Source organism: Oncorhynchus gorbuscha, linkage group LG09 (assembly GCF_021184085.1).
Source record: "Oncorhynchus gorbuscha isolate QuinsamMale2020 ecotype Even-year linkage group LG09, OgorEven_v1.0, whole genome shotgun sequence".
NCBI lineage: Eukaryota > Metazoa > Chordata > Actinopteri > Salmoniformes > Salmonidae > Oncorhynchus > Oncorhynchus gorbuscha.
Window position 1 is genome coordinate 99,491,329 of NC_060181.1, and position 24,018 is coordinate 99,515,346.

A 24,018-nucleotide genomic window follows, 5' to 3' on the forward strand; every position below is an offset into this window, starting at 1 on the left:
ACAGATCTGGGGAAGGGTACCAATAAATGTCTGCAGTATTGAAGGTCCCCAAGAACACAGTGGCCTCCATCATTCTTAAATGGAAGAAGTTTGGAACCACAAAGACTCTTCCTAGAGCTGGCCGTCCAGCCAAACTGAGCAATCGGGGGAAGGGCCTTGGTCAGGGAGGTGACTAACAACCCGATGGTCATTCTGAAAAAGCTCCAGCGTTCCACTGTGGAGATGGGAGAACCTTCCAGAATGACAACCATCTCTGCAGCACTCCACCAATCAGGCCTTTATGGTAGAGTGGCCAGATGGAAGCCACTCTTCAGTAAAAGCCACATGACAGCCCGCTTAGAGTTTGCCAAAGGGCACCTAAAGGACTCTCAGATCATGAGAAACAAGATTCTCTGGTCTGATGAAACCAAGATTGACCACTTTGGCCTGAATGCTGAGTGTCACGTCTGGAGGAAACCTGGCACCATCCCTACGGTGAAGCATGGTGGTGGCAGCATCATGCTGTGGGACTTGGAGACTAGTCAGGATCGAAAGAAAGATGAACAGAGCAAAGTACAGAGAGAGATCCTTGATGAAAACCTGCTCAGGACCTCAGACTGGGGCGAAGGTTCCCCTTCCAACAGGGCAATGACCCTAAGCACACAGCCAAGACAACGCAGGAGTGGCTTCACGACAAGTCTCTGGAGAGACCTGAAAATAGCTGTGCAGCAATGCTCTCCATCCAACCTGACAGAGTTGAGAGGATCTGCAGACAAGAATGGGAGAAACTCCCCAAAGACAGGTGTGCCATGCTTTTAGCCTCATACCTAAAAGTGATTCCCCCTCAGGAGACTGAAAATATTTGGCATGGGTCCTAAGATCCTCAAAAGGTTCGACAGCTGCACTAATCGAGAGGGTTAGGGTTAACCCTAACCCTGGTTGCATCACTGCCTGGTACGGTAACTGCTCAGCCTCTGGCCGCAAGGCAATAGAGGGTAGTGTGTACGGCCCAGTACATCACTGAGGCCAAGCTTCCTGCCATCCAGGATCTCTATACCAGGCGGTGTCAGAGGAAGGCCCAAAAATTGTCAAAGATTCCAAGTCACCCTAGTCATAGTCATCTCTGCTAGCGCACGGGAAGCGGTACCGGAGCGCCAAGTCTAGGTCCAAATGGCTTCTAAACAGCTTCTACCCCCAAGCCATAAGACTCCTGAACAGCTAATAAAATGGCTAGCCAGACTATTTGCATTGCCCCCCCCCCTTTTACACTAATGCTATTCTCTGTTTATTATCTATGCATAGTCACTTTAATAACTTTACCTACATGTACATATTATCTCAATTACCACGACTAAGCAGTGCCCCCGCACATCGACTCTGTACCGGTACCCCCTGTATATAGCTTCGCTATTGTTATTTTATTGCTGCTCTTTAATTATTTGTTAATTTATTTAAAAAATAAATAAATGTTGGCTTTTAAAAAATTAAATCTGCATTGTTGGTTAAGGGCTTGTAAGTAAGCATTTCACTGTAAGGTCTACACACCTGTTGTATTCGGCGTTTCACTGTGAGGTCTACTACACCTGTTGTATTCAGCATTTCACTGTAAGGTCTACTACAGCTGTTGTATTCAGCATTTCACTGTGAGGTCTACTACACCTGTTGTATTCATCATTTCACTGTGAGGTCTACTACACCTGTTGTATTCAGCATTTCACTGTAAGGTCTACTACACCTGTTTTATTCAGCATTTCACTGTGAGGTCTACTACACCTGTTGTATTCAGCATTTCATTGTAAGGTCTACACACCTGTTGTATTCAACATTTCACTGCGAGGTCTACTACACCTGTTGTATTCAGCATTTCACTGTAAGGTCTACTACACCTGTTGTATTCGGCATTTCACTGTAAGGTCTACTACACCTGTTGTATTCAGCGTTTCACTGTAAGGTCTACTACACCTGTTGTATTCAGCATTTCACTGTGAGGCCTACTACAGCTGTTGTATTCAGCATTTCACTGTGAGGTCTACTACACCTGTTGTATTCAGCATTTCATTGTAAGGTCTACACACCTGTTGTATTCAACATTTCACTGCGAGGTCTACTACACCTGTTGTATTCAGCATTTCACTGTAAGGTCTACTACACCTGTTGTATTCGGCATTTCACTGTAAGGTCTACTACACCTGTTGTATTCAGCGTTTCACTGTAAGGTCTACTACACCTGTTGTATTCAGCATTTCACTGTGAGGCCTACTACACCTGTTGTATTCAGCATTTCACTGTGAGGTACATTTACATTTAAGTCATTTAGCAGACGCTCTTATCCAGAGCGACTTACAAATTGGTGCATTCACCTTATGACATCCAGTGGAACAGCCACTTTACAATAGTGCATCTAAATCTTTTAGGGGGGGGGTAGAAGGAATACTTTATCCTATCCTAGGTATTCCTTAAAGAGGTGGGGTTTCAGGTGTCTCCGGAAGGTGGTGATTGACTCCGCTGTCCTGGCGTCGTGAGGGAGTTTGTTCCACCATTGGGGGGCCAGAGCAGCGAACAGTTTTGACTGGGCTGAGCGGGAACTGTACTTCCTCAGTGGTAGGGAGGCGAGCAGGCCAGAGGTGGATGAACGCAGTGCCCTTGTTTGGGTGTAGGGCCTGATCAGAGCCTGGAGGTACTGAGGAGCCGTTCCCCTCACAGCTCCGTAGGCAAGCACCATGGTCTTGTAGCGGATGCGAGCTTCAACTGGAAGCCAGTGGAGAGAGCGGAGGAGCGGGGTGACGTGAGAGAACTTGGGAAGGTTGAACACCAGACGGGCTGCGGTGTTCTGGATGAGTTGTAGGGGTTTAATGGCACAGGCAGGGAGCCCAGCCAACAGCGAGTTGCAGTAATCCAGACGGGAGATGACAAGTGCCTGGATTAGGACCTGCGCCGCTTCCTGTGTGAGGCAGGGTCGTACTCTGCGGATGTTGTAGAGCATGAACCTACAGGAACGGGCCACCGCCTTGATGTTGGTTGAGAACGAAAGGGTGTTGTCCAGGATCACGCCAAGGTTCTTAGCGCTCTGGGAGGAGGACACAATGGAGTTGTCAACCGTGATGGCGAGATCATGGAACGGGCAGTCCTTCCCCGGGAGGAAGAGCAGCTCCGTCTTGCCGAGGTTCAGCTTGAGGTGGTGATCCGTCATCCACACTGATATGTCTGCCAGACATGCAGAGATGCGATTCACCACCTGGTCATCACATGCAGAGATGCGATTCACCACCTGGTCATCAGAAGGGGGAAAGGAGAAGATTAATTGTGTGTCGTCTGCATAGCAATGATAGGAGAGACAATGTGAGGTTATGACAGAGCCAAGTGACGTGGTGTATAGCGAGAATAGGAGAGGGCCTAGAACAGAGCCCTGGGGGACACCAGTGGTGAGAGCGCGTGGTGAGGAGACAGATTCTCGCCACGCCACCTGGTAGGAGCGACCTGTCAGGTAGGACGCAATCCAAGCGTGGGCCGCGCCGGAGATGCCCAACTCGGAGAGGGTGGAGAGGAGGATCTGATGGTTCAGAGTATCGAAGGCAGCCGATAGGTCTAGAAGGATGAGAGCAGAGGAGAGAGAGTTAGCTTTAGCAGTGCGGAGCGCCTCCGTGATACAGAGAAGAGCAGTCTCAGTTGAATGACTAGTCTTGAAACCTGACTGATTTGGATCAAGAAGGTCATTCTGAGAGAGATAGCGGGAGAGCTGGCCAAGGACGGCACGTTCAAGAGTTTTGGAAAGAAAAGAAAGAAGGGATACTGGTCTGTAGTTGTTGACATCGGAGGGATCGAGTGTAGGTTTTTTCAGAAGGGGTGCAACTCTCGCTCTCTTGAAGACGGAAGGGACGTAGCCAGCGGTCAGGGATGAGTTGATGAGCGAGGTGAGGTAAGGGAGAAGGTCTCCGGAAATGGTCTGGAGAAGAGAGGAGGGGATAGGGTCAAGCGGGCAGGTTGTTGGGCGGCCGGCCGTCACAAGACGCGAGATTTCATCTGGAGAGAGAGGGGAGAAAGAGGTCAGAGCACAGGGTAGGGCAGTGTGAGCAGAACCAGCGGTGTCGTTTGACTTAGCAAACGAGGATCGGATGTCGTCGACCTTCTTTTCAAAATGGTTGACGAAGTCATCTGCAGAGAGGGAGGAGGGGGAGGGGGAGGAGGATTCAGGAGGGAGGAGAAGGTGGCAAAGAGCTTCCTAGGGTTAGAGGCAGATGCTTGGAATTTAGAGTGGTAGAAAGTGGCTTTAGCAGCAGAGACAGAGGAGGAAAATGTAGAGAGGAGGGAGTGAAAGGATGCCAGGTCCGCAGGGAGGCGAGTTTTCCTCCATTTCCGCTCGGCTGCCCGGAGCCCTGTTCTGTGAGCTCGCAATGAGTCGTCGAGCCACGGTGCGGGAGGGGAGGACCGAGCCAGCCTGGAGGATAGGGGACATAGAGAGTCAAAGGATGCAGAAAGGGAGGAGAGGAGGGTTGAGGAGGCAGAATCAGGAGATAGGTTGGAGAAGGTTTGAGCAGAGGGAAGAGATGATAGGATGGAAGAGGAGAGAGTAGCGGGGGAGAGAGAGCGAAGGTTGGGACGGCGCGATACCATCCGAGTAGGGGCAGTGTGGGAGGTGTTGGATGAGAGCGAGAGGGAAAAGGATACAAGGTAGTGGTCGGAGACTTGGAGGGGAGTTGCAATGAGGTTAGTGGAAGAACAGCATCTAGTAAAGATGAGGTCGAGCGTATTGCCTGCCTTGTGAGTAGGGGGAAGGTGAGAGGGTGAGGTCAAAAGAGGAGAGGAGTGGAAAGAAGGAGGCAGAGAGGAATGAGTCAAAGGTAGACGTGGGGAGGTTAAAGTCGCCCAGCACTGTGAGAGGTGAGCCGTCCTCAGGAAAGGAGCTTATCAAGGCATCAAGCTCATTGATGAACTCTCCGAGGGAACCTGGAGGGCGATAAATGATAAGGATGTTAAGCTTGAAAGGGCTGGTAACTGTGACAGCATGGAATTCAAAGGAGGCGATAGACAGATGGGTAAGGGGAGAAAGAGAGAATGACCAGTTGGGAGAGATGAGGATCCCGGTGCCACCACCCCGCTGACCAGAAACTCTCGGGGTGTGCGAGAACACGTGGGCGGACGAAGAGAGAGCAGTAGGAGTAGCAGTGTTGTCTGTGGTGATCCATGTTTCCGTCAGTGCCAAGAAGTCGAGGGACTGGAGGGAGGCATAGGCTGAGATGAACTCTGCCTTGTTTGCCGCAGATCGGCAGTTCCAGAGGCTACCGGAGACCTGGAACTCCACGTGGGTCGTGCGCGCTGGGACCACCAGATTAGGGTGGCCGCGGCCACGCGCGGTGTGGAGCGTTTGTATGGTCTGTGCAGAGAGGAGAGAACAGGGATAGACAGACACATAGTTGACAGGCTACAGAAGAGGCTACGCTAATGCAAAGGAGATTGGAATGACAAGTGGACTACACGTCTCGAATGTTCAGAAAGTTAAGCTTACGTAGCAAGAATCTTATTGACTAAAATGATTAAAATGATACAGTACTGCTGAAGTAGGCTAGCTGGCAGTGGCTGCGTTGTTGACTTTGTAGGCTAGCTGGCAGTGGCTGCGTTGTTGACACTACACTAATCAAGTCGTTCCGTTGAGTGTAATAGTTTCTACAGTGCTGCTATTCGGGGGCTAGCTGGCTAGCTAGCAGTGTTGATTACGTTACGTTGCGTTAAAAGAACGACAATAGCTGGCTAGCTAACCTAGAAAGTCGCTCTAGACTACACAATTATCTTTGATACAAAGACGGCTATGTAGCTAGCTATGTAGCTAGCTACGATCAAACAAATCAAACCGTTGTACTGTACTGAAATGAAGTGAAAATGTGATACTACCTGTGGAGCGAAGCGGAATGCGACCGGGTTGTTGAGTTCTATTAGGAAGACGTTGGCTAGCTAGCAGTGTCTCCTACGTTAAGGACGACAAATAGCTGGCTAGCTAACCTCGGTAAATTAAGATAATCACTCTAAGACTACACACTCTAAACTACACAATTATCTTGGATACGAAGACAGCAAAGACAGCTATGTAGCTAGCTAACACTACACTAATCAAGTCGTTCAGTTGAGTGTAATAGTTTCTACAGTGCTGCTAATCGGTGGACGTTTGCTAGCTGGCTAGCTGCTGGGCAGAGCAGTGAAGACTACGTTAGGACGACGAAATACGATAATTACGCAATTATCTTTGATACAAAGACGGCTATGTAGCTAGCTAAGAAGAAATTGCTAAGATTAGACAAATCACTGTAAGGTCTACACACCTGTTGTATTCAGCATTTCACTGTAAGGTCTACTACACCTGTTGTATTCAGCATTTCACTGTAAGGTCTACTACACCTGTTGTATTCAGCATTTCACTGTAAGGTCTACTACACCTGTGGTATTCAGCATTTCACTGTAAGGTCTACTACACCTGTTGTATTCAGCGTTTCACTGTAAGGTCTACTACACCTGTTGGTTAAGGGCTTGTAAGTAAGCATTTCACTGTGAGCTCTACTACACCTGTTGTATTCAGCATTTCACTGTAAGGTCTACTACACCTGTTGTATTCAGCATTTCACTGTGAGGTCTACTACACCTGTTGTATTCAGCATTTCACTGTAAGGTCTACTACACCTGATGTATTCAGCATTTTACTGTAAGGTCTACTACACCTGTTGTATTCAGCATTTCACTGTAAGGTCTACTACACCTGATGTATTCAGCATTTCACTGTAAGGTCTACACACCTGTTGTATTCAGCATTTCAATGTCAGTTCTACTACACCTGTTGTATTCAGCATTTCACTGTGAGGTCTACTACACCTGTTGTGTTCAGCATTTCACTGTAAGGTCTACTACACCTGTTGTATTCATCATTTCACTGTAAGGTCTACTACACCTGATGTATTCAGCATTTCACTGTAAGGTCTACTACACCTGTTGTATTCAGCATTTCACTGTAAGGTCTACTACACCTGTTGTATTCATCATTTCACTGTAAGGTCTACTACACCTGATGTATTCAGCATTTCACTGTAAGGTCTACTACACCTGTTGTATTCAGCATTTCACTGTAAGGTCTACTACACCTGTTATATTCAGCATTTCACTGTGACGTCTACTACACCTGTTGTATTCAGCATTTCACTGTAAGGTCTACTACACCTGTTGTATTCAGCGTTTCACTGTAAGGTCTACTACACCTGTTGGTTAAGGGCTTGTAAGTAAGCATTTCACTGTGAGCTCTACTACACCTGTTGTATTCAGCATTTCACTGTCAGGTCTACTACACCTGTTGTATTCAGCATTTCACTGTAAGGTCTACTACACCTGTTGTATTCAGCATTTCACTGTGAGGTCTACTACACCTGTTGTATTCAGCATTTCACTGTGAGGTCTACTACACCTGTTGTATTCAGCATTTCACTGTGAGGTCTACTACACCTGTTGTATTCAGCATTTCACTGTGAGGTCTACTACACCTGTTGTATTCAGCATTTCACTGTGAGGTCTACTACACCTGTTGTATTCAGCATTTCCCTGTAAGGTTTACTACACCTGTTGTATTCAGCATTTCACTGTGAGGTCTACTACACCTGTTGTATTCAGCATTTCACTGTGAGGTCTACTACACCTGTTGTATTCAGCATTTCACTGTGAGGTCTACTACACCTGTTGTATTCAGCATTTCACTGTAAGGTCTATTACACCTGTTGTATTCAGCATTTCACTGTGAGGTCTACTACACCTGTTGTATTCAGCATTTCACTGTGAGGTCTACTACACCTGTTGTATTCAGCATTTCACTGTGAGCATTTCACTGTAAGGTCTACTACACCTGTTGTATTCAGCATTTCACTGTGAGGTCTACTACACCTGATGTATTCAGCATTTCACTGTGAGGTCTACTACACCTGTTGTATTCAGCATTTCCCTGTAAGGTTTACTACACCTGTTGTATTCAGCCTTTCACTGTAAGGTCCTATTGTATTCAGCATTTCACTGTGAGGTCTACTACACCTGTTGTATTCAGCATTTCACTGTCAGGTCTACTACACCTGTTGTATTCAGCATTTCACTGTCAGGTCTACTACACCTGTTGTATTCAGCATTTCACTGTAAGGTCTACACACCTGTTGTATTCGGCATTTCACTGTAAGGTCTACTACACCTGTTGTATTCAGGTCAGGTGACTACAATTTGAGTCGAGGCTGTAATGGCTGCCAAAGGTGCTTCAACAAAGTACTGAATACTTACGTAAATGCAATACGTTTTTATTTTTAATACATTTGCCAACATTTCTAAAAACCTGTTTTTTGCTTTGTCATTATGGGGTATTGTGATGTCATTATGGGGTGTATATTGATGAGGAAAGACAACAATATAATCCATTTTAGAATAAGGCTGTAACGTAACAAAATGTGGAAAAAGTCAAGGGGTCTGAATACTTTCCGGATGCTCTGTATATGACATCAGCTAGCATGACCTCTGACTTCCTACCTACTGAATGCAGAGACATAAAAACGGCATCCACATGGTAATCATCTGACTCTGGGGAAGTCAATAAATGGTCAAAATCCCAAAGTATGCTGTTAACTCCAGGTGGCAGATGATGGACAGTTGAATCTGTTTGGTTTCCTTCATCCTCCACTCCTCAACCCCGCCGTCTTCTACCTTACATCATGTCCAGCTGTAGGGAGAGGAGATAAACCATGGTAGAGAAGTCACATATACAACTGTTGATCTTGTAGATGTGTCGCCGCCAACCCCCACGAACACACTTTCTCCCTGAAAATGTAACCACAAAAGATGAACACTCACCAAGTCGTCCACATCTCCTGTATCGTCCACCACAGCCGCTACTACCTCCTCTTTCTTCTCCCCTGCAGTCAGGAACTAAGGACAGAGTCAGGCTTCAATCAGGAAATAGGACTGGACAACTTCTCGTCAGTCATTTTACAACCACTCAGATATACTGACCAAACATATACACGCAACCATTTTAAAGACTTTACTGAGTTACAGTTCATATAAGGAAATCAGTCAATTGAAATCAATTCATTAGGCCCTAATCTATGGATTTAACATGACTGGGCAGGGGTGTAGCCATGGGTGGGCCTGGGATGGCATAAGCTCACCCGCTAGGGAGGCAGGTCTAGCCAATTAGAATCAGTTTTCCCCACAGACAAAAAAATACTCCTCAGCACCCCCCTTCAGACAATCCCACAGGTGAGGAAGCAGGATGTGGAGGTCCTGGGCTGGCGTGGTTACACCTGGTCTGCGGGTGAGGCCAAATACTCTAAAATGACGTTGGAGGTGGCTTACGGTAGAGAAATTAACATAAAATTATCCGGCAACAGCTGTTGGACATTCTTGCAGTAAGCATGCCAATTGCACACTCCCTCAAAACTTGAGACATCTGTGGCGTTGTACTTTTTAGAGTGGCCTTTTATACACACAAGGTGTGTAATGATCACGCTGTTTAATCAACTTCCTTGATATGCCACACCTGTCAGGTGGATGGATTATCTTGGCAAAGGAGAAATGCTCACTAACAGTGATGAAAACACATTTGTGCACAAAATTTGAGCGAAATAAGCTTTTTGTGTGTATGGAACATTTCTGGGATCTTTTATTTCAGCTCATGAATCCAACAATTTACATGTTGCCTTTATATTTTTGTGGGTCTGTTAATTTCAAATGAACCATTCTAATGCCTGGTTACCCCGGAGGAAGGTAGTTAGCTGGTTCTCCTGTACCTGCTTTGCATCATGACTCGAGAACGCGCTCCCTTCAACTTCGTCCTTGTTGATCAGGGTCAGGGCATCTGTTAATCAATACCACAATTAATAACCTGCTCACATAACGCTGCTTTAATAAAGAGCGTTAACATGAGGCCTGCTATTGTACCTTGGACTAGCATGTCCCAGAATTCCTGAAGGCCTCTAACAGGAATACTGGTCTTCAGAGACTGGATGTAGCTGTTGTAGTGATCAGCATTCCCAACCTGAAGAAAGAGGAGATCCACATTACCTACCTACCTACCTACCTACCTACCTGAGAGGGAGGTACAATAGGAGATCCACATTACCCACCTACCTACCTACCTACCTACCTACCTACCTACCTACCTACCTACCTACCTACCTACCCACCCACCCACCCACCCACCTACCTACCTACCTACCTACCTACCTACCTACCTACCTACCTACCTACCGGAGAGGGAGGTACAATAGGAGATCCACATGACCTACCTGTGGTCCTTCTGTAGCTCAGTTGGTAGAGCATGGCGCTTGTAACGCCAGGGTAGTGGGTTCGATCCCCGGGACCACCCATACATAGAATGTATGCACACATGACTGTAAGTCGCTTTGGATAAAAGCGTCTGCTAAATGGAATATATTATTATATTATTATTATTAATATATTACCTGCCTACCTACAATAGGAGATCCACATTACCTACCTACCTACCTACCTACCGGAGAGGGAGGTACAATAGGAGATCCACATTACCTACCTACCTACCTACCTACCTACCTACCTACCTACCTACCTACCTACCGGAGAGGGAGATACAATAGGAGATCCACATGACCTACCTGCCTACCTACAATAGGAGATCCACATTACCTACCTACCTACCTACCTACCTACCTACCAACCTACCCACCTACCAACCGGAGAGGGAGGTACAATAGGAGATCCACATGACCTACCTACCTACCTACCTACAATAGGAGATCCACATGACCTACCTGCCTACCTACAATAGGAGATCCACATTACCTACCTACCTACCTACCTACCTACCTACCTACCTACCGGAGAGGGAGGTACAATAGGAGATCCACATGACCTACCTGCCTACCTACAATAGGAGATCCACATTACCTACCTACCTACCTACCTACCTACCTACCTACCTACCTACCTACCTACCTACCTACCTACCTACCTACCTACCGGAGAGGGAGGTACAATAGGAGATCCACATGACCTACCTACCTACCTACAATAGGAGATCCACATGACCTACCTGCCTACCTACAATAGGAGATCCACATTACTGTTATTAATTTTATGTATAATGACAATGATGTATACATTTAAAGTAATGATAGGACTATATCTAACAGAATTCTACCCCGTCTCTGTATAATGATGAAGAATGTTTGTTAAACATACACTGTAAAACCTGTTCACAGGCTACTGACATGTAAAAGTGTTGTGGTCACCTGAACAGACTGCTCTCTGAAGGTCTGGATACAGGGGATGCACTTTATGTAGTAGTTCATGTTCTTGTTGCCAAGCAACTGCTCTATCCTGCCAGTCAGCTGTTGACACACTGGAGGACACATACAGACATGGGGTCAGGAAGATGTCAGGAAGACAACGGGTCAGAATGGGGTCATGACAGGTCAAACGCTAGCCAGAGGGGTATCCTACCAAGCAAGCTAGATCTACTCAGGGTTATCTAAAGCTAGCTAGCTTCAGTTAAAAATTAAAATGACATTTTAATATTTATTTTTACTAGGCAAGTCAGTTAAGAACAAATTCATATTTACAATGACAGCCTAGGAACAGTGGGTTAACTGCCTTGTTCATGGGCAGAATGACCGATTTGTACCTTGTCAGGATTCGGTATTCGAACCAGCTAACCTTTCAGTTACTGATCCAACGCTCTAACCACTAGACTACCTGCTGGTTACTGGCCCAACGCTCTAACCACTAGGCTACCTACTGGTTACTGGCCCAACGCTCTAACCACTAGGCTACCTGCTGGTTACTGGCCCAACGCTCTAACCACTAGGCTACCTGCTGGTTACTGGCCCAATGCTCTAACCACTAGGCCAGCTTTCAGTTACTGGCCCAACGCTCTAACCACTAGGCTACCTGCTGGTTACTAGTCCAACGCTCTGACCACTAGGCTACCTGCTGGTTACTAGTCCAACGCTCTAACCACTAGGCTACCTGCTGGTTACTAGTCCAACGCTCTAACCACTAGGCCACCTGCTGGTTACTGGGCCAACGCTCTAACCACTAGGCTACCTGCTGGTTACTGGCCCAACGCTCTAACCACTAGGCTACCTACTGGTTACTGGCCCAACGCTCTAACCACTAGGCCACCTGCTGGTTACTGGCCCAACACTCTAACCACTAGGCCACCTTTCAGTTACTGGCCCAACGCTCTAACCACTAGGCTACCTGCTGGTTACTGGCCCAACGCTCTAACCACTAGGCTACCTGCTGGTTACTGGCCCAACGCTCTAACCACTAGGCTACCTGCCTGCTGGTTACTAGGCTACCCTGGTTACTGGCCCTAACCACTAGGCTACCTGCTGGTTACTGGCCCAACGCTCTAACCACTAGGCTACCTGCTGGTTAATGGCCCAACGCTCTAACCACTAGGCTACCTGCTGGTTACTGGCCCAACGCTCTAACCACTAGGCTACCTGCTGGTTACTGGCCCAACGCTCTAACCACTAGACTACCTGCTGGTTACTGGCCCAACGCTCTAACCACTAGGCCACCTGCTGGTTACTGGCCCAACGATCTAACCACTAGGCTCTAACCACTAAGCTACCTGCCACCCAAAATGAAGGAAAATATATCAGCAGGCTGTGAAATGGGCTTTTAGAAGTGGCGTCTCTATTGTATTACTTCTCGTTAATGCAGTCTTTGGTGGGCTTATCAATGCAGGGGAACCTTTTCCCACTCCTATCCATAAAATATTAATCACAATTATATTTGTCAAACAAAGGTTTTACTGTGAGTTAAGTTTCAAATTCATTCTGTCATTGCTAAAGTATTTCAACTTATTATAAAAAATATAAAAAATAAACTGACAAATCTCGTTCTCTTCCTCAAATGAAGGGGATGATGGCGCAATCTTTGTGAGGGAAGGAATCTGATTTCATTGGTCCTCAATTCACAGCTAAGACACTTCATTCAGGATAAATGGAGTTAGCCCTGAGCTAGTCTGCCCTGGAGCAGGTTAGTTCTGAATGCAGGATAGTGGAGTTAGCCCTGAGTTAGCCTGCCCTGGAGCAGGTTAGTTCTGAATGCAGGATAGTGGAGTTAGCCATGAGCTAGTCTGCCCTGGAGCAGGTTAGTTCTGAATGCAGGATAGTGGAGTTAGCCTGCCCTGGAGCAGGTTAGTTCTGAATGCAGGATAGTAGAGTTAGCCTGCCCTGGAGCAGGTTAGTTCTGAATGCAGGATAGTGGAGTTAGCCTGCCCTGGAGCAGGTTAGTTCTGAATGCAGGATAGTAGAGTTAGCCTGCCCTGGAGCAGGTTAGTTCTGAATGCAGGATAGTGGAGTTAGCCTGCCCTGGAGCAGGTTAGTTCTGAATGCAGGATAGTGGAGTTAGCCCTGAGTTAGCCTGCCCTGGAGCAGGTTAGTTCTGAATGCAGGATAGTGGAGTTAGCCCTGAGCTAGTCTGCCCTGGAGCAGGTTAGTTCTGAATGCAGGATAGTGGAGTTAGCCCTGAGTTACCCTGCCCTGGAGCAGGTTAGTTCTGAATGCAGGATAGTGGAGTTAGCCCTGAGTTAGCCTGCCCTGGAGCTGGTTAGTTCTGAATGCAGGATAGTGGAGTTAGCCCTGAGCTAGTCTGCCCTGGAGCAGGTTAGTTCTGAATGCAGGATAGTGGAGTTAGCCCTGAGTTAGCCTGCCCTGGAGCACGTTAGCCCTGAGTTAGTTCTGAATGCAGGATAGTGGAGTTAGCCCTTAGTTAGCCTGCCCTGGAGCACGTTAGCCCTGAGTTAGCCTGCCCTGGAGCAGGTTAGTTCTGAATGCAGGATAGTAGAGTTAGCCCTGAGTTAGCCTGCCCTGGAGCAGGTTAGTTATGAAGGATTCCTTGCTATTGAAATGTACCTGGCTAAAAGGTGAGCCACATTCATATGACTAGTTATCCCGAGTTGAACTCAAGTGTAAACATACAGTATAGAACACCTGATTGGTAGGATACCCACTCATGGTCATCTTGCCAATGACCATAAGAGCTGCCAAGACTGTACAAACAGATCTGGGACCAGGCTAGGCAAAAACCGTGGGCCATGAGACTTGTTTGAGAAGGAGAGAGTAGAACCAGCCAATCATCTCACCCTCTCCAAACGGAAGACTCTTCTGGCGAATCAGAGTGCGGAAATCCCGTGCTGGATCTACACTGCCCACCTGGTAGAGGAACACACAGGTCAACATACAGTAGAGAACACCTGGTAGAGGAACACGTGTAAATTATATGATATAAAGTGGGGCAAAAAAGTATTTAGTCAGCCACCAATTGTGCAAGTTTTCCCACTTAAAAAGATGAGAGAGGCCTGTAATTTTCATCATAGGTACACTTCAACTATGACAGACAAAATGAGAAAAATAATCCAGAAAATCACATTGTAGGATTTTTATGAATTTATTTGCAAATTATGGTGGAAAATAAGTATTTGGTCAATAACAAAAGTTTATCTCAATACTTTGTTATATACCCTTTGTTGGCAATGACAGAGGTCAAACGTTTTCTGTAAGTCTTCACAAGGTTTTCACACACTGTTGCTGGTATTTTGGCCCATTCCTCCATGCAGATCTATAATAATAATAATTATAATAATAATAATAATAGAGATCTCCTCTAGAGCAGTGATGTTTTGGGGCTGTTGCTGGGCAACACGGACTTTCAACTCCCTCCAAAGATGTTCTATGGGGATAAGCTCTGGAGACCGGCTAGGCCACTCCAGGACCTTGAAATGCTTCTTACGAAGCCACTCCTTCGTTGCCCGGGCAGTGTGTTTGGGATCATTGTCATGCTGAAAGACCCAGCCACGTTTCAACTTCAATGCCCTTGCTGGTGGAAGGAGTTTTTCTCACGATACATGGCCCCATTCATTCTTTCCTTTACACGGATCAGTCGTCCTGGTCCCTTTGCAGAAAAACAGCCCGAAGCATGATGTTGCCACCCCCATGTTTAACAGTAGGTATGGTGTTCTTTGGATGCAACTCAGCATTCTTTGTCCTCCAAACACGAGTTGAGTTTTTACCAAAAAGTTATATTTTGGTTTCATCATAGAGTAATCATAGCCTCAAGCTCATTACCATAACGCAACGTTAACTATTCATGAAAATCGCTAATGAAATGAAAGAAATATATTCACTCACAAGCTTAGCCTTTTGTTAACAACACTGTCATCTCAGATTTTCAAAATATGCTTTTCAACCATAGCTACACAAGCATTTGTGTAAGAGTATTGATAGCTAGCATAGCATTAAGCCTAGCATTCAGCAGGCAACATTTTCACAAAAACAAGAAAAGCATTCAAATAAAATAATTTACCTTTGAAGAACTTCCGATGTTTTCAATGAGGAGACTCTCAGTTAGAGTTCATTTTTTCCAAAAATATTATTTGTGTAGGAGTAATCGCTCCGTTTTGTTCATCACGTTTGGCTAAGAAAACCCCCCCGAAAATTCAGTCATTACAATGCCGAACTTTTTCCCAAATTAACTCCATAATATTGACAGAAACATGGCAAATGTTGTTTAGAATCAATCCTCAAGGTGTTTTTCACATATCTATTCAATGATAAATAATTTGTGGCAGTTGGGTATCTCCTCGGAAGCAAACGGAAAAATACACGCAGCTGGAGATTACGCAATAATTGCGACGGAGGAGGACACCAAGCGAGCACCTGGTAGATGTAAGTCGCTCTGGATAAGAGCGTCTGCTAAATGACTTAAATGTAAATGTAAATGTAGTGTAAAATGGTCAATCTTCCAATGATATGCCTACAAAACATGTCACAATGCTGCAGACACCTTGGGGAAACGACAGAAAGTGTAAGCTTATTCCTGGCCCATTCACAGCCATATAAGGAGACATTGAAACACAGCGCCTTCAAAATCTGGGGCACTTCTTGTTTGAAATTTCATCTTGGTTTCGCCTGTAGCATCAGTTCTGTGTCACAGACAATATCTTTGCAGTTTTGGAAACGTCAGAGTGTCTTCTTTCCAAAGCTGTCAATTATATGCATAGTCGAGCATCTTTTCGTGACAAAATATCTTGTTTAAAACGGGAACGTTTTTTTATCCAAAAATTAAAAGAGCGCCCCCTTTATCCAAGAAGTTAAGCAGGGGGACACGTCTGGCACTGCAGGATTTGAGTCCGTAGGTTACGTAGTGTGCGTAGTGTGTTACTGATGGTAGACTTTGTTACTTTGGTCCCAGCTCTCTGCAGGTCATTCATTAGGTCCCCCCGTGTGGTTCTGGTATTTTTGCTCACCGTTCTTGTGATCATTTTGACCCCACGGGGTGAGATCTTGCGTGGAGCCCCAGTTCGAGGCAGATTATCAGTGGTCTTGTATATCTTCCATTTCCTAATAATTGCTCCCACAGTTGATTTCTTCAAACCAAGCTGCTTACCTATTGCAGATTCAGTCTTCCCAGCCTGGTGCAGGTCTACAATTTTGTTTCTGGTGTTCTTTGACAGCTCTTTGGTCTTGGCCATAGTGGAGTTTGGAGTGTGACTGTTTGAGGTTGTGGACAGGTGTCTTTTATACTGATAACAAGTTCAAACAGGTGCCATTAATACAGGTAACGAGTGGAGGATGGAGGAGTGTCTTAAAGAAGAAGTTACAGGTCTGTGAGAGCCAGAAATCTTGCTTGTTTGTAGGTGACTAAATACTTATTTTCCACCATAATTTGCAAATAAATTCATAAAAAATCCTACAATGTGATTTTCTGGATTTTTTTTCTTCATTTTGTCTATTATAGTTGAAGTGTACCTATGATGAAAATTACAGGCCTCGCTCATCTTTTTAAGTGGGAGAACTTGCACAATTGGTGGCTGACTAAATACCTTTTTGCACCAATATATGTGTGTTTTATATATATTCCATGTCAGATATATATATTTTCAATTTTTTTATTCAAATGGAATGCAGTAGAACAGCAAACACACACTTGGCCACTGTGCCTGCTACTCCTCTCCATTTCCATATGAAATAGCCATTGGGTGCTGTTCAAGGGAGGGCAGGCCCACAACAATGGCCGGAGTTGAATGGGACAGCACTTCACCTTAGTGACTGTTCCCTCTGCTCTATACAATACATATCTGTTTATTTTATGTGATGATAAAAGGCTCATACAATACAAATATTTGTTAAATGTTTTCTTTCACAGTGATAGTGACTGACTGGGATCCCCCGGTGCCAAGCTGCCCGCTCTACCTCTGCCCCCAGTGGTGTTCATATGCCACAGTTCATTACTGCAGGCATGACGGTGCCTCAGGGCCAAAAGGGCACAGCATGGAGGCGTCGTTGTGTTCTGTGTCGCGGCACCACTTGTTCAGTTTGCCTCCGTTTTACATCTGAAAGAGACTGCTATGGGACATGGCACAGGCAGCAAAATATTGTGTAGAGGACTTCCAAAAGGTGTACTGTTTTTTAATAAATATTTTTTCTAATATATATATTTTTTTGTGGCTTTTTTGTGTGTTAGAATTGCTTTTTGATATGTTGTATATAGTTATTTGCACTATTGTATATAGTTATAGGTCATTTCACCAATTCGTCCACTTGGGTACATTTGGGCAACTTGTGTGGGACACCTGAGTGACTTCATGCTAAATGTCATGTAGCTCCACCCATTCCTGAGGTTATCAGTCTGAAACTTTGCACACCTACAGTTGCCCTCTTGTGTTATCCATCAAAATTATCTCCAGCATCCTATTCTAGTACTTGTGAAAGATGCTACAACAATAAAAAAACAGAAAACGTATGCTCTTTCTTTCTCTTTCCTTCCACCAGATCTACTGTGTTATATTATCCTACATTCAATTAACATTTCCACAAACTTCAGAATGTTTCCATTCAAATGATACCAAGAATATGCATATCCTTGCCTCTGGGGCTGAGCTACAGGCAGTTAGATTAGGGTATGTCTTCAGGCGGAAATTGAGAACAAGGGATGCAGCCATAAGAGGTTAAGGAAAAGCAACAAACCAGTGCTCAGCATATGTGGGAACTCCTTCAAGATTGGTGGAAAAGCATTCCAGGTGAAGCTGGTTAACACTTTTTTGGTTACTACATGATTCCATATGTGTTATTTCATAGTTGATGTCTTCACTATTATTCTACAATGTTGAAAATATTTTAAAAATTAAGAAAAACCGTTGAATGAGTAGGTATGTCCAAACTTTTGATTGGTACTGTATATGATAGTGTACTTTCAATAATTCCAGATCCTATGTTAAGTCCTCTGGCCTACTCTCACCTGTGTGATGCTTCCCTCTGTGATGTCAGCCAGGTTAAAGTCTTCTTCCTCGTCAACTTTGGCTTTCTTGGCATCAGGCTCCTCAGTGCTGCAGAGGATAAAGAGGGTCAGTTATATGGGGATATACTCAACTGGTTTTGCGTGACTCCTCACGCACTCCGTACTCTCCTCCTTTTGAAAAAGGTCAAAGGTAACCGAGGAGAGGAAATACATGCGCTTGTATGAAACAATCCTCTATCTCCACTAACATGTCATGAGGCAAATTCTGTTTACATAGGAGGAATCCCAAAACATGTGTAAAGACATACAAATAAAAGCAAATCGTGCGAGCCATTTTCTAGATTAAAGGATAAGTAGCGTATGATTTTCTCCTTTGAGAAAAGAGCGGACTCAAAGGGGGTGTGGATTATTAAAACAATGCCGCGCTAGCTACCGGGAGGTCCCACCCGGAGGCCATTGAGGAGATCAAACTCCTCCGTTTGCCTATTAACAACCTGCCTCTACATATGGTGCCCCCTTATCGGTTTCTGGACAGAGTTGTTGAAGAGAGAACAGACTTTTGCCCAATACTGAATCTCCCATGGAGTGTTCTACACAACTGATATGATCACAATATTGTTTCCAGCCGTGTAGTTAAGAAAGAGATAACAAGTAGTTTAGAACCCATCTGAAACTAAGCATTAATGAGGTGACAAACTAGTAGCTATGAGATTTGAATCACATTCCTACCTGTTCCCAAACAGCTAGAATGTAGACCACCCGTTCCCAAACAGCTAGTGATGCAGACCTACCCGTTCCCAAACTAGAATGTAGACCTACCCGTTCCCAAACAGCTAGTGATGTATACCTACCCGTTCCCAAACAGCTAGTGATGTAGACCTACCCGTTCCCAAACAGCTAGTGATGTAGACCTACCCGTTCCCAAAAAGCTAGTGATGTAGACCTACCCGTTCCCAAACAGCTAGAATGTAGACCTACCCGTTCCCAAAAAGCTAGTGATGTAGAGCTACCCGTTCCCAAACAGCTAGAATGTAGACCTACCCGTTCTCAAACAGCTAGTGATGTAGACCTACCCATTCCTAAAGTAGAATGTAGACCTACCTGTTCCCAAACTAGAATGTAGACCTACCCGTTCCCAAAAAGCTAGTGATGTAGAGCTACCCATTCCCAAACAGCTAGAATGTAGACCTACCCGTTCCCAAACTAGAATGTAGACCTGCCCGTTCCCAAACTAGAATGTAGACCTACCCATTCCCAAACTAGAATGTAGACCTACCCATTCCCAAACAGCTAGAATGTAGACCTACCCATTCCCAAACTAGAATGTAGACCTACCCGTTCCCAAACAGCTCCTTGCTGGTCTTCAGTTCCTTCTTCTTGACCACCTCCTTCAGAGGGAACTTCTTCTTCAGTGTCTCCAGGGGGGCTTGACAGCGGGTGGCCACCGCCAAGGGGCGCTGGAGAGCTGTAGTTAGCCAGGGGTCCATGGGGGGGAAGGGGGCACTGGGGTTCACCGCCCGATGGTGCAGGCACTGTCGTGGGAGAAGTGTGTTTTGTGGGGGGGGTGAAATATGAGGGAAAATTAAGACAGAAAAGTAATAGCAGATTGAGAACGCGTTATATGGAGAAATAACCTGATAATAGAGAAGGAGCCCTACCTAGAACAGTCTCTGGTACTGAGGGTGTAGTAACTACCTGGAACAGCCGCTGGTACTGAGGGTGTAGTAACTACCTGGAACAGTCTCTGGTACTGAGGATGTGGTAACTACCTGGAACAGCCTCTGGTACTGAGGATGTAGTAACTACCTGGAACAGCCTCTGGTACTGAGGATGTAGTAACTACCTGGAACAGCCTCTGGTACTGAGGATGTAGTAACTACCTGGAACAGCCTCTTGTACTGAGGATGTAGTAACTACCTGGAACAGCCTCTTGTACTGAGGATGTAGTAACTACCTGGAACAGCCTCTGGTACTGAGGGTTGGGATTTGGTAACTACCTAGAACAGTCTCTGGTACTGAGGATGTGGTAACTACCTGGAACAGTCTCTGGTACTGAGGGTTGGGGACGTGGTAACTACCTGGAACAGTCTCTGGTACTGAGGGTTGGGGATGTGGTAACTACCTGGAACAGTCTCTGGTACTGAGGATGTAGTAACTACCTGGAACAGCCTCTGGTACGGAGGGTGTGGTAACTACCTGGAACAGCCTCTGGTACTGAGGGTGTAGTAACTACCTGGAACAGCCTCTGGTACTGAGGATGTAGTAACTACCTGGAACAGCCTCTGGTACTGAGGATGTAGTAACTACCTGGAACAGCCTCTGGTACTGAGGATGTAGTAACTACCTGGAACAGCCTCTGGTACTGAGGATGTAGTAACTACCTGGAACAGCCTCTGGTACTGAGGATGTAGTAACTACCTGGAACAGCCTCTGGTACTGAGGATGTAGTAACTACCTGGAACAGCCTCTGGTACTGAGGATGTAGTAACTACCTGGAACAGCCTCTGGTACTGAGGATGTAGTAACTACCTGGAACAGTCTCTGGTACTGAGGATGTAGTAACTACCTGGAACAGTCTCTGGTACTGAGGGTTGGGGATGTGGTAACTACCTGGAACAGCCTCTGGTACTGAGGATGTAGTAACTACCTGGAACAGTCTCTGGTACTGAGGGTTGGGGATGTAGTAACTACCTGGAACAGTCTCTGGTACTGAGGGTTGGGGATGTAGTAACTACCTAGAACAGTCTCTGGTACTGAGGGGTGGGGATGTAGTAACTACCTGGAACAGTCTCTGGTACTGAGGATGTAGTAACTACCTGGAACAGTCTCTGGTACTGAGGATGCAGTAACTACCTGGAACAGCCTCTGGTACGGAGGGTTGGGGATGTGGTAACTACCTGGAACAGTCTCTGGTACTGAGGGGTGGGGATGTGGTAACTACCTGGAACAGTCTCTGGTACTGAGGGTTGGGGATGTAGTAACTACCTGGAACAGTCTCTGGTACTGAGGATGTAGTAACTACCTGGAACAGTCTCTGGTACTGAGGGTTGGGGATGTAGTAACTATCTGGAACAGTCTCTGGTACTGAGGGTTGGGGATGTGGTAACTACCTGGAACAGTCTCTGGTACTGAGGGTTGGGGATGTGGTAACTACCTGGAACAGTCTCTGGTACTGAGGATGTAGTAACTACCTGGAACAGTCTCTGGTACTGAGGATGTAGTAACTACCTGGAACAGTCTCTGGTACTGAGGGTTGGGGATGTGGTTGACTTTGAAGAGGTCTTTTTTCTCTCCATCTTCATCCTCCTCCACCAACATCATGGAGTCAATCAGAGAGTCCACCGCCGACAGCTGGTCCTCTGGGAACAGGAAACAGGAAACACACAACCATTTACATGGATAAAAAACATTCAAGGAAAATAAAAGCAGCCAGACAATATACTGAGGATAGTGCTTATTGGTTGATCAACTACCTGAGTGGTCCACTAGCCTAGCTGAGGGAGTGTACATCCTAGGGCAGGAGTGGTCCACTAGCCTAGCTGAGGGAGTGTACATCCTAGGGCAGGAGTGGTCCACTAGCCTAGCTGAGGTAGTGTACATCCTAGGGCAGGAGTGGTCCACTAGCCTACCTGAGGGAGTGTACATCCTAGGGCAGGAGTGGTCCACTAGCCTACCTGAGGGAGTGTACATCCTAGGGCAGGAGTGGTCCACTAGCCTACCTGAGGGAGTGTACATCCTAGGGCGGGAGTGGTCCACTAGCCTACCTGAGGGAGTGTACATCCTAGGGCAGGAGTGGTCCACTAGCCTACCTGAGGGAGTGTACATCCTAGGGCAGGAGTGGTCCACTAGCCTACCTGAGGGAGTGTACATCCTAGGGCAGGAGTGGTCCACTAGCCTACCTGAGGGAGTGTACATCCTAGGGCAGGAGTGGTCCTCTAGCCTACCTGAGGGAGTGTACATCCTAGGGTAGGAGTGGTCCACTAGCCTACCTGAGGGAGTGTACATCCTAGGGCAGGAGTTGTCCACTAGCCTACCTGAGGGAGTGTACATCCTAGGGCAGGAGTGGTCCACTAGCCTACCTGAGGGAGTGTACATTCTAGGGCAGGAGTGGTCCACTAGCCTACCTGAGGGAGTGTACTTCTTGTTGTTCTCCAGAGAAGGGAAGCTGTACTGCCTCAGATCTTCCATGAATGGAAGCTGAACATACACCAGACACTAAGAACACAGAAGGTTCTAGAATTAGCCCAATGGCGTCTGGTCCAAAACAGTGCACCATAAAGGGAATAGGGTATGACGTATTTGACTAACTCACCTCATACTTCTCCTTAATACAGGGGAAGGCTGCTCCTACTTGTGGGTTTCCATTGCGGGCGTAAACATACCTCACCACCGCCACCATCTTGAGGTCATCCAGAGCACGGATCAGACCTGAGAGAGCTACACCTGCATGCTGAGCTCAGACAGACAGGCAGACAGACAAGCAGGCAGACAGACAAGCAGGCAGACAGAGAAAATGAGTATGAAGACAAGTCCCTCTCTTGATTCAATAACATTCGGTCACTATTCTCACCTCATCATCTTTAGGGGCGAACACCTTGAGGACCTGAGTCCCCACGAACTGGTGTCTGTTGATCTGTAGCAGAACAATACAGGTTAGAGGTTAAAGATAATGTTGGTCTGTAGCAGAACAATACAGGTTAGAGGGACTGTTGGTCTGTAGCAGAACAATACAGGTTAGAGATAATGTTGGTCTGTAGCAGAACAATACAGGTTAGAGGGACTGTTGGTCTGTAGCAGAACAATACAGGTTAGAGATAATGTTGGTCTGTAGCATAACAACACAGGTTAGAGGGACTGTTGGTCTTTAGCAGAACAATACAGGTTAGAGGGACTGTTGGTCTGTAGCAGAACAATACAGGTTAGAGGGACTGTTGGTCTGTAGCAGAACAATACAGGTTAGAGGGACTGTTGGTCTGTAGCAGAACAATACAGGTTAGAGGGACTGTTGGTCTGTAGCAGAACAATACAGGTTAGAGGGACTGTTGGTCTGTAGCAGAACAATACAGGTTAGAGGTTAGAGGGACTGTTGGTCTGTAGCAGAACAATACAGGTTAGAGGGACTGTTGGTCTGTAGCAGAACAATACAGGTTAGAGGGACTGTTGGTCTGTAGCAGAACAATACAGGTTAGAGGGACTGTTGGTCTGTAGCAGAACAATATAGGTTAGAGGGACTGTTGGTCTGTAGCAGAACAATAAGGTTAGAGGTTAGAGGGAGGTTAGAGGTTAGAGGGACTGTTGGTCTGTAGCAGAACAATACAGGTTAGAGGTTAGAGATAATGTTGGTCTGTAGCAGAACAATACAGGTTAGAGATAATGTTGGTCTGTAGCAGAACAATACAGGTTAGAGGGACTGTTGGTCTTTAGCAGAACAATACAGGTTAGAGGGACTGTTGGTCTGTAGCAGAACAATACAGGTTAGAGGGACTGTTGGTCTGTAGCAGAACAATACAGGTTAGAGGGACTGTTGGTCTGTAGCAGAACAATACAGGTTAGAGGGACTGTTGGTCTGTAGCAGAACAATACAGGTTAGAGGGACTGTTGATCTGTAGCAGAACAATACAGGTTACAGGTTAGAGATAATGTTGATCTGTAGCAGAACAATACAGGTTAGAGGGACTGTTGGTCTGTAGCAGAACAATACAGGTTAGAGGGACTGTTGGTCTGTAGCAGAACAATACAGGTTAG

The 24,018-nt window shown here is 46.1% G+C and overlaps 1 protein-coding gene and 1 long non-coding RNA gene across 3 annotated transcripts in view; both read right to left on the bottom strand.

Moving 5' to 3' along the window:
• Positions 1 to 8,334: 8,334 nt before the first annotated feature.
• Positions 8,335 to 24,018, bottom strand: part of xrcc5 (X-ray repair complementing defective repair in Chinese hamster cells 5) — a 38,631-nt gene continuing 22,947 nt past the window's right edge. For both annotated transcript variants that reach the window (XM_046363966.1, XM_046363964.1), the window contains exons 10-21: positions 22,844 to 22,906; positions 22,586 to 22,723; positions 22,398 to 22,488; positions 21,502 to 21,632; positions 19,609 to 19,805; positions 18,274 to 18,361; positions 14,120 to 14,189; positions 11,253 to 11,362; positions 9,922 to 10,018; positions 9,771 to 9,838; positions 8,833 to 8,907; positions 8,335 to 8,701 (exon numbers count right to left, since the gene is read on the bottom strand). In XM_046363966.1, the coding sequence (XP_046219922.1) occupies positions 8,687 to 8,701; positions 8,833 to 8,907; positions 9,771 to 9,838; positions 9,922 to 10,018; positions 11,253 to 11,362; positions 14,120 to 14,189; positions 18,274 to 18,361; positions 19,609 to 19,805; positions 21,502 to 21,632; positions 22,398 to 22,488; positions 22,586 to 22,723; positions 22,844 to 22,906 (1,143 nt within the window). In that variant the 3' untranslated portion in view covers positions 8,335 to 8,686. The remainder of the gene's footprint in view (positions 8,702 to 8,832; positions 8,908 to 9,770; positions 9,839 to 9,921; positions 10,019 to 11,252; positions 11,363 to 14,119; positions 14,190 to 18,273; positions 18,362 to 19,608; positions 19,806 to 21,501; positions 21,633 to 22,397; positions 22,489 to 22,585; positions 22,724 to 22,843; positions 22,907 to 24,018) is intronic.
• On the bottom strand, positions 10,196 to 11,246 carry LOC124044317. The gene is made up of 3 exons (XR_006840471.1): positions 10,696 to 11,246; positions 10,446 to 10,659; positions 10,196 to 10,268 (listed from the first exon to the last, which is right to left on the bottom strand). It is a non-coding gene; the product is annotated as an uncharacterized LOC124044317 (long non-coding RNA).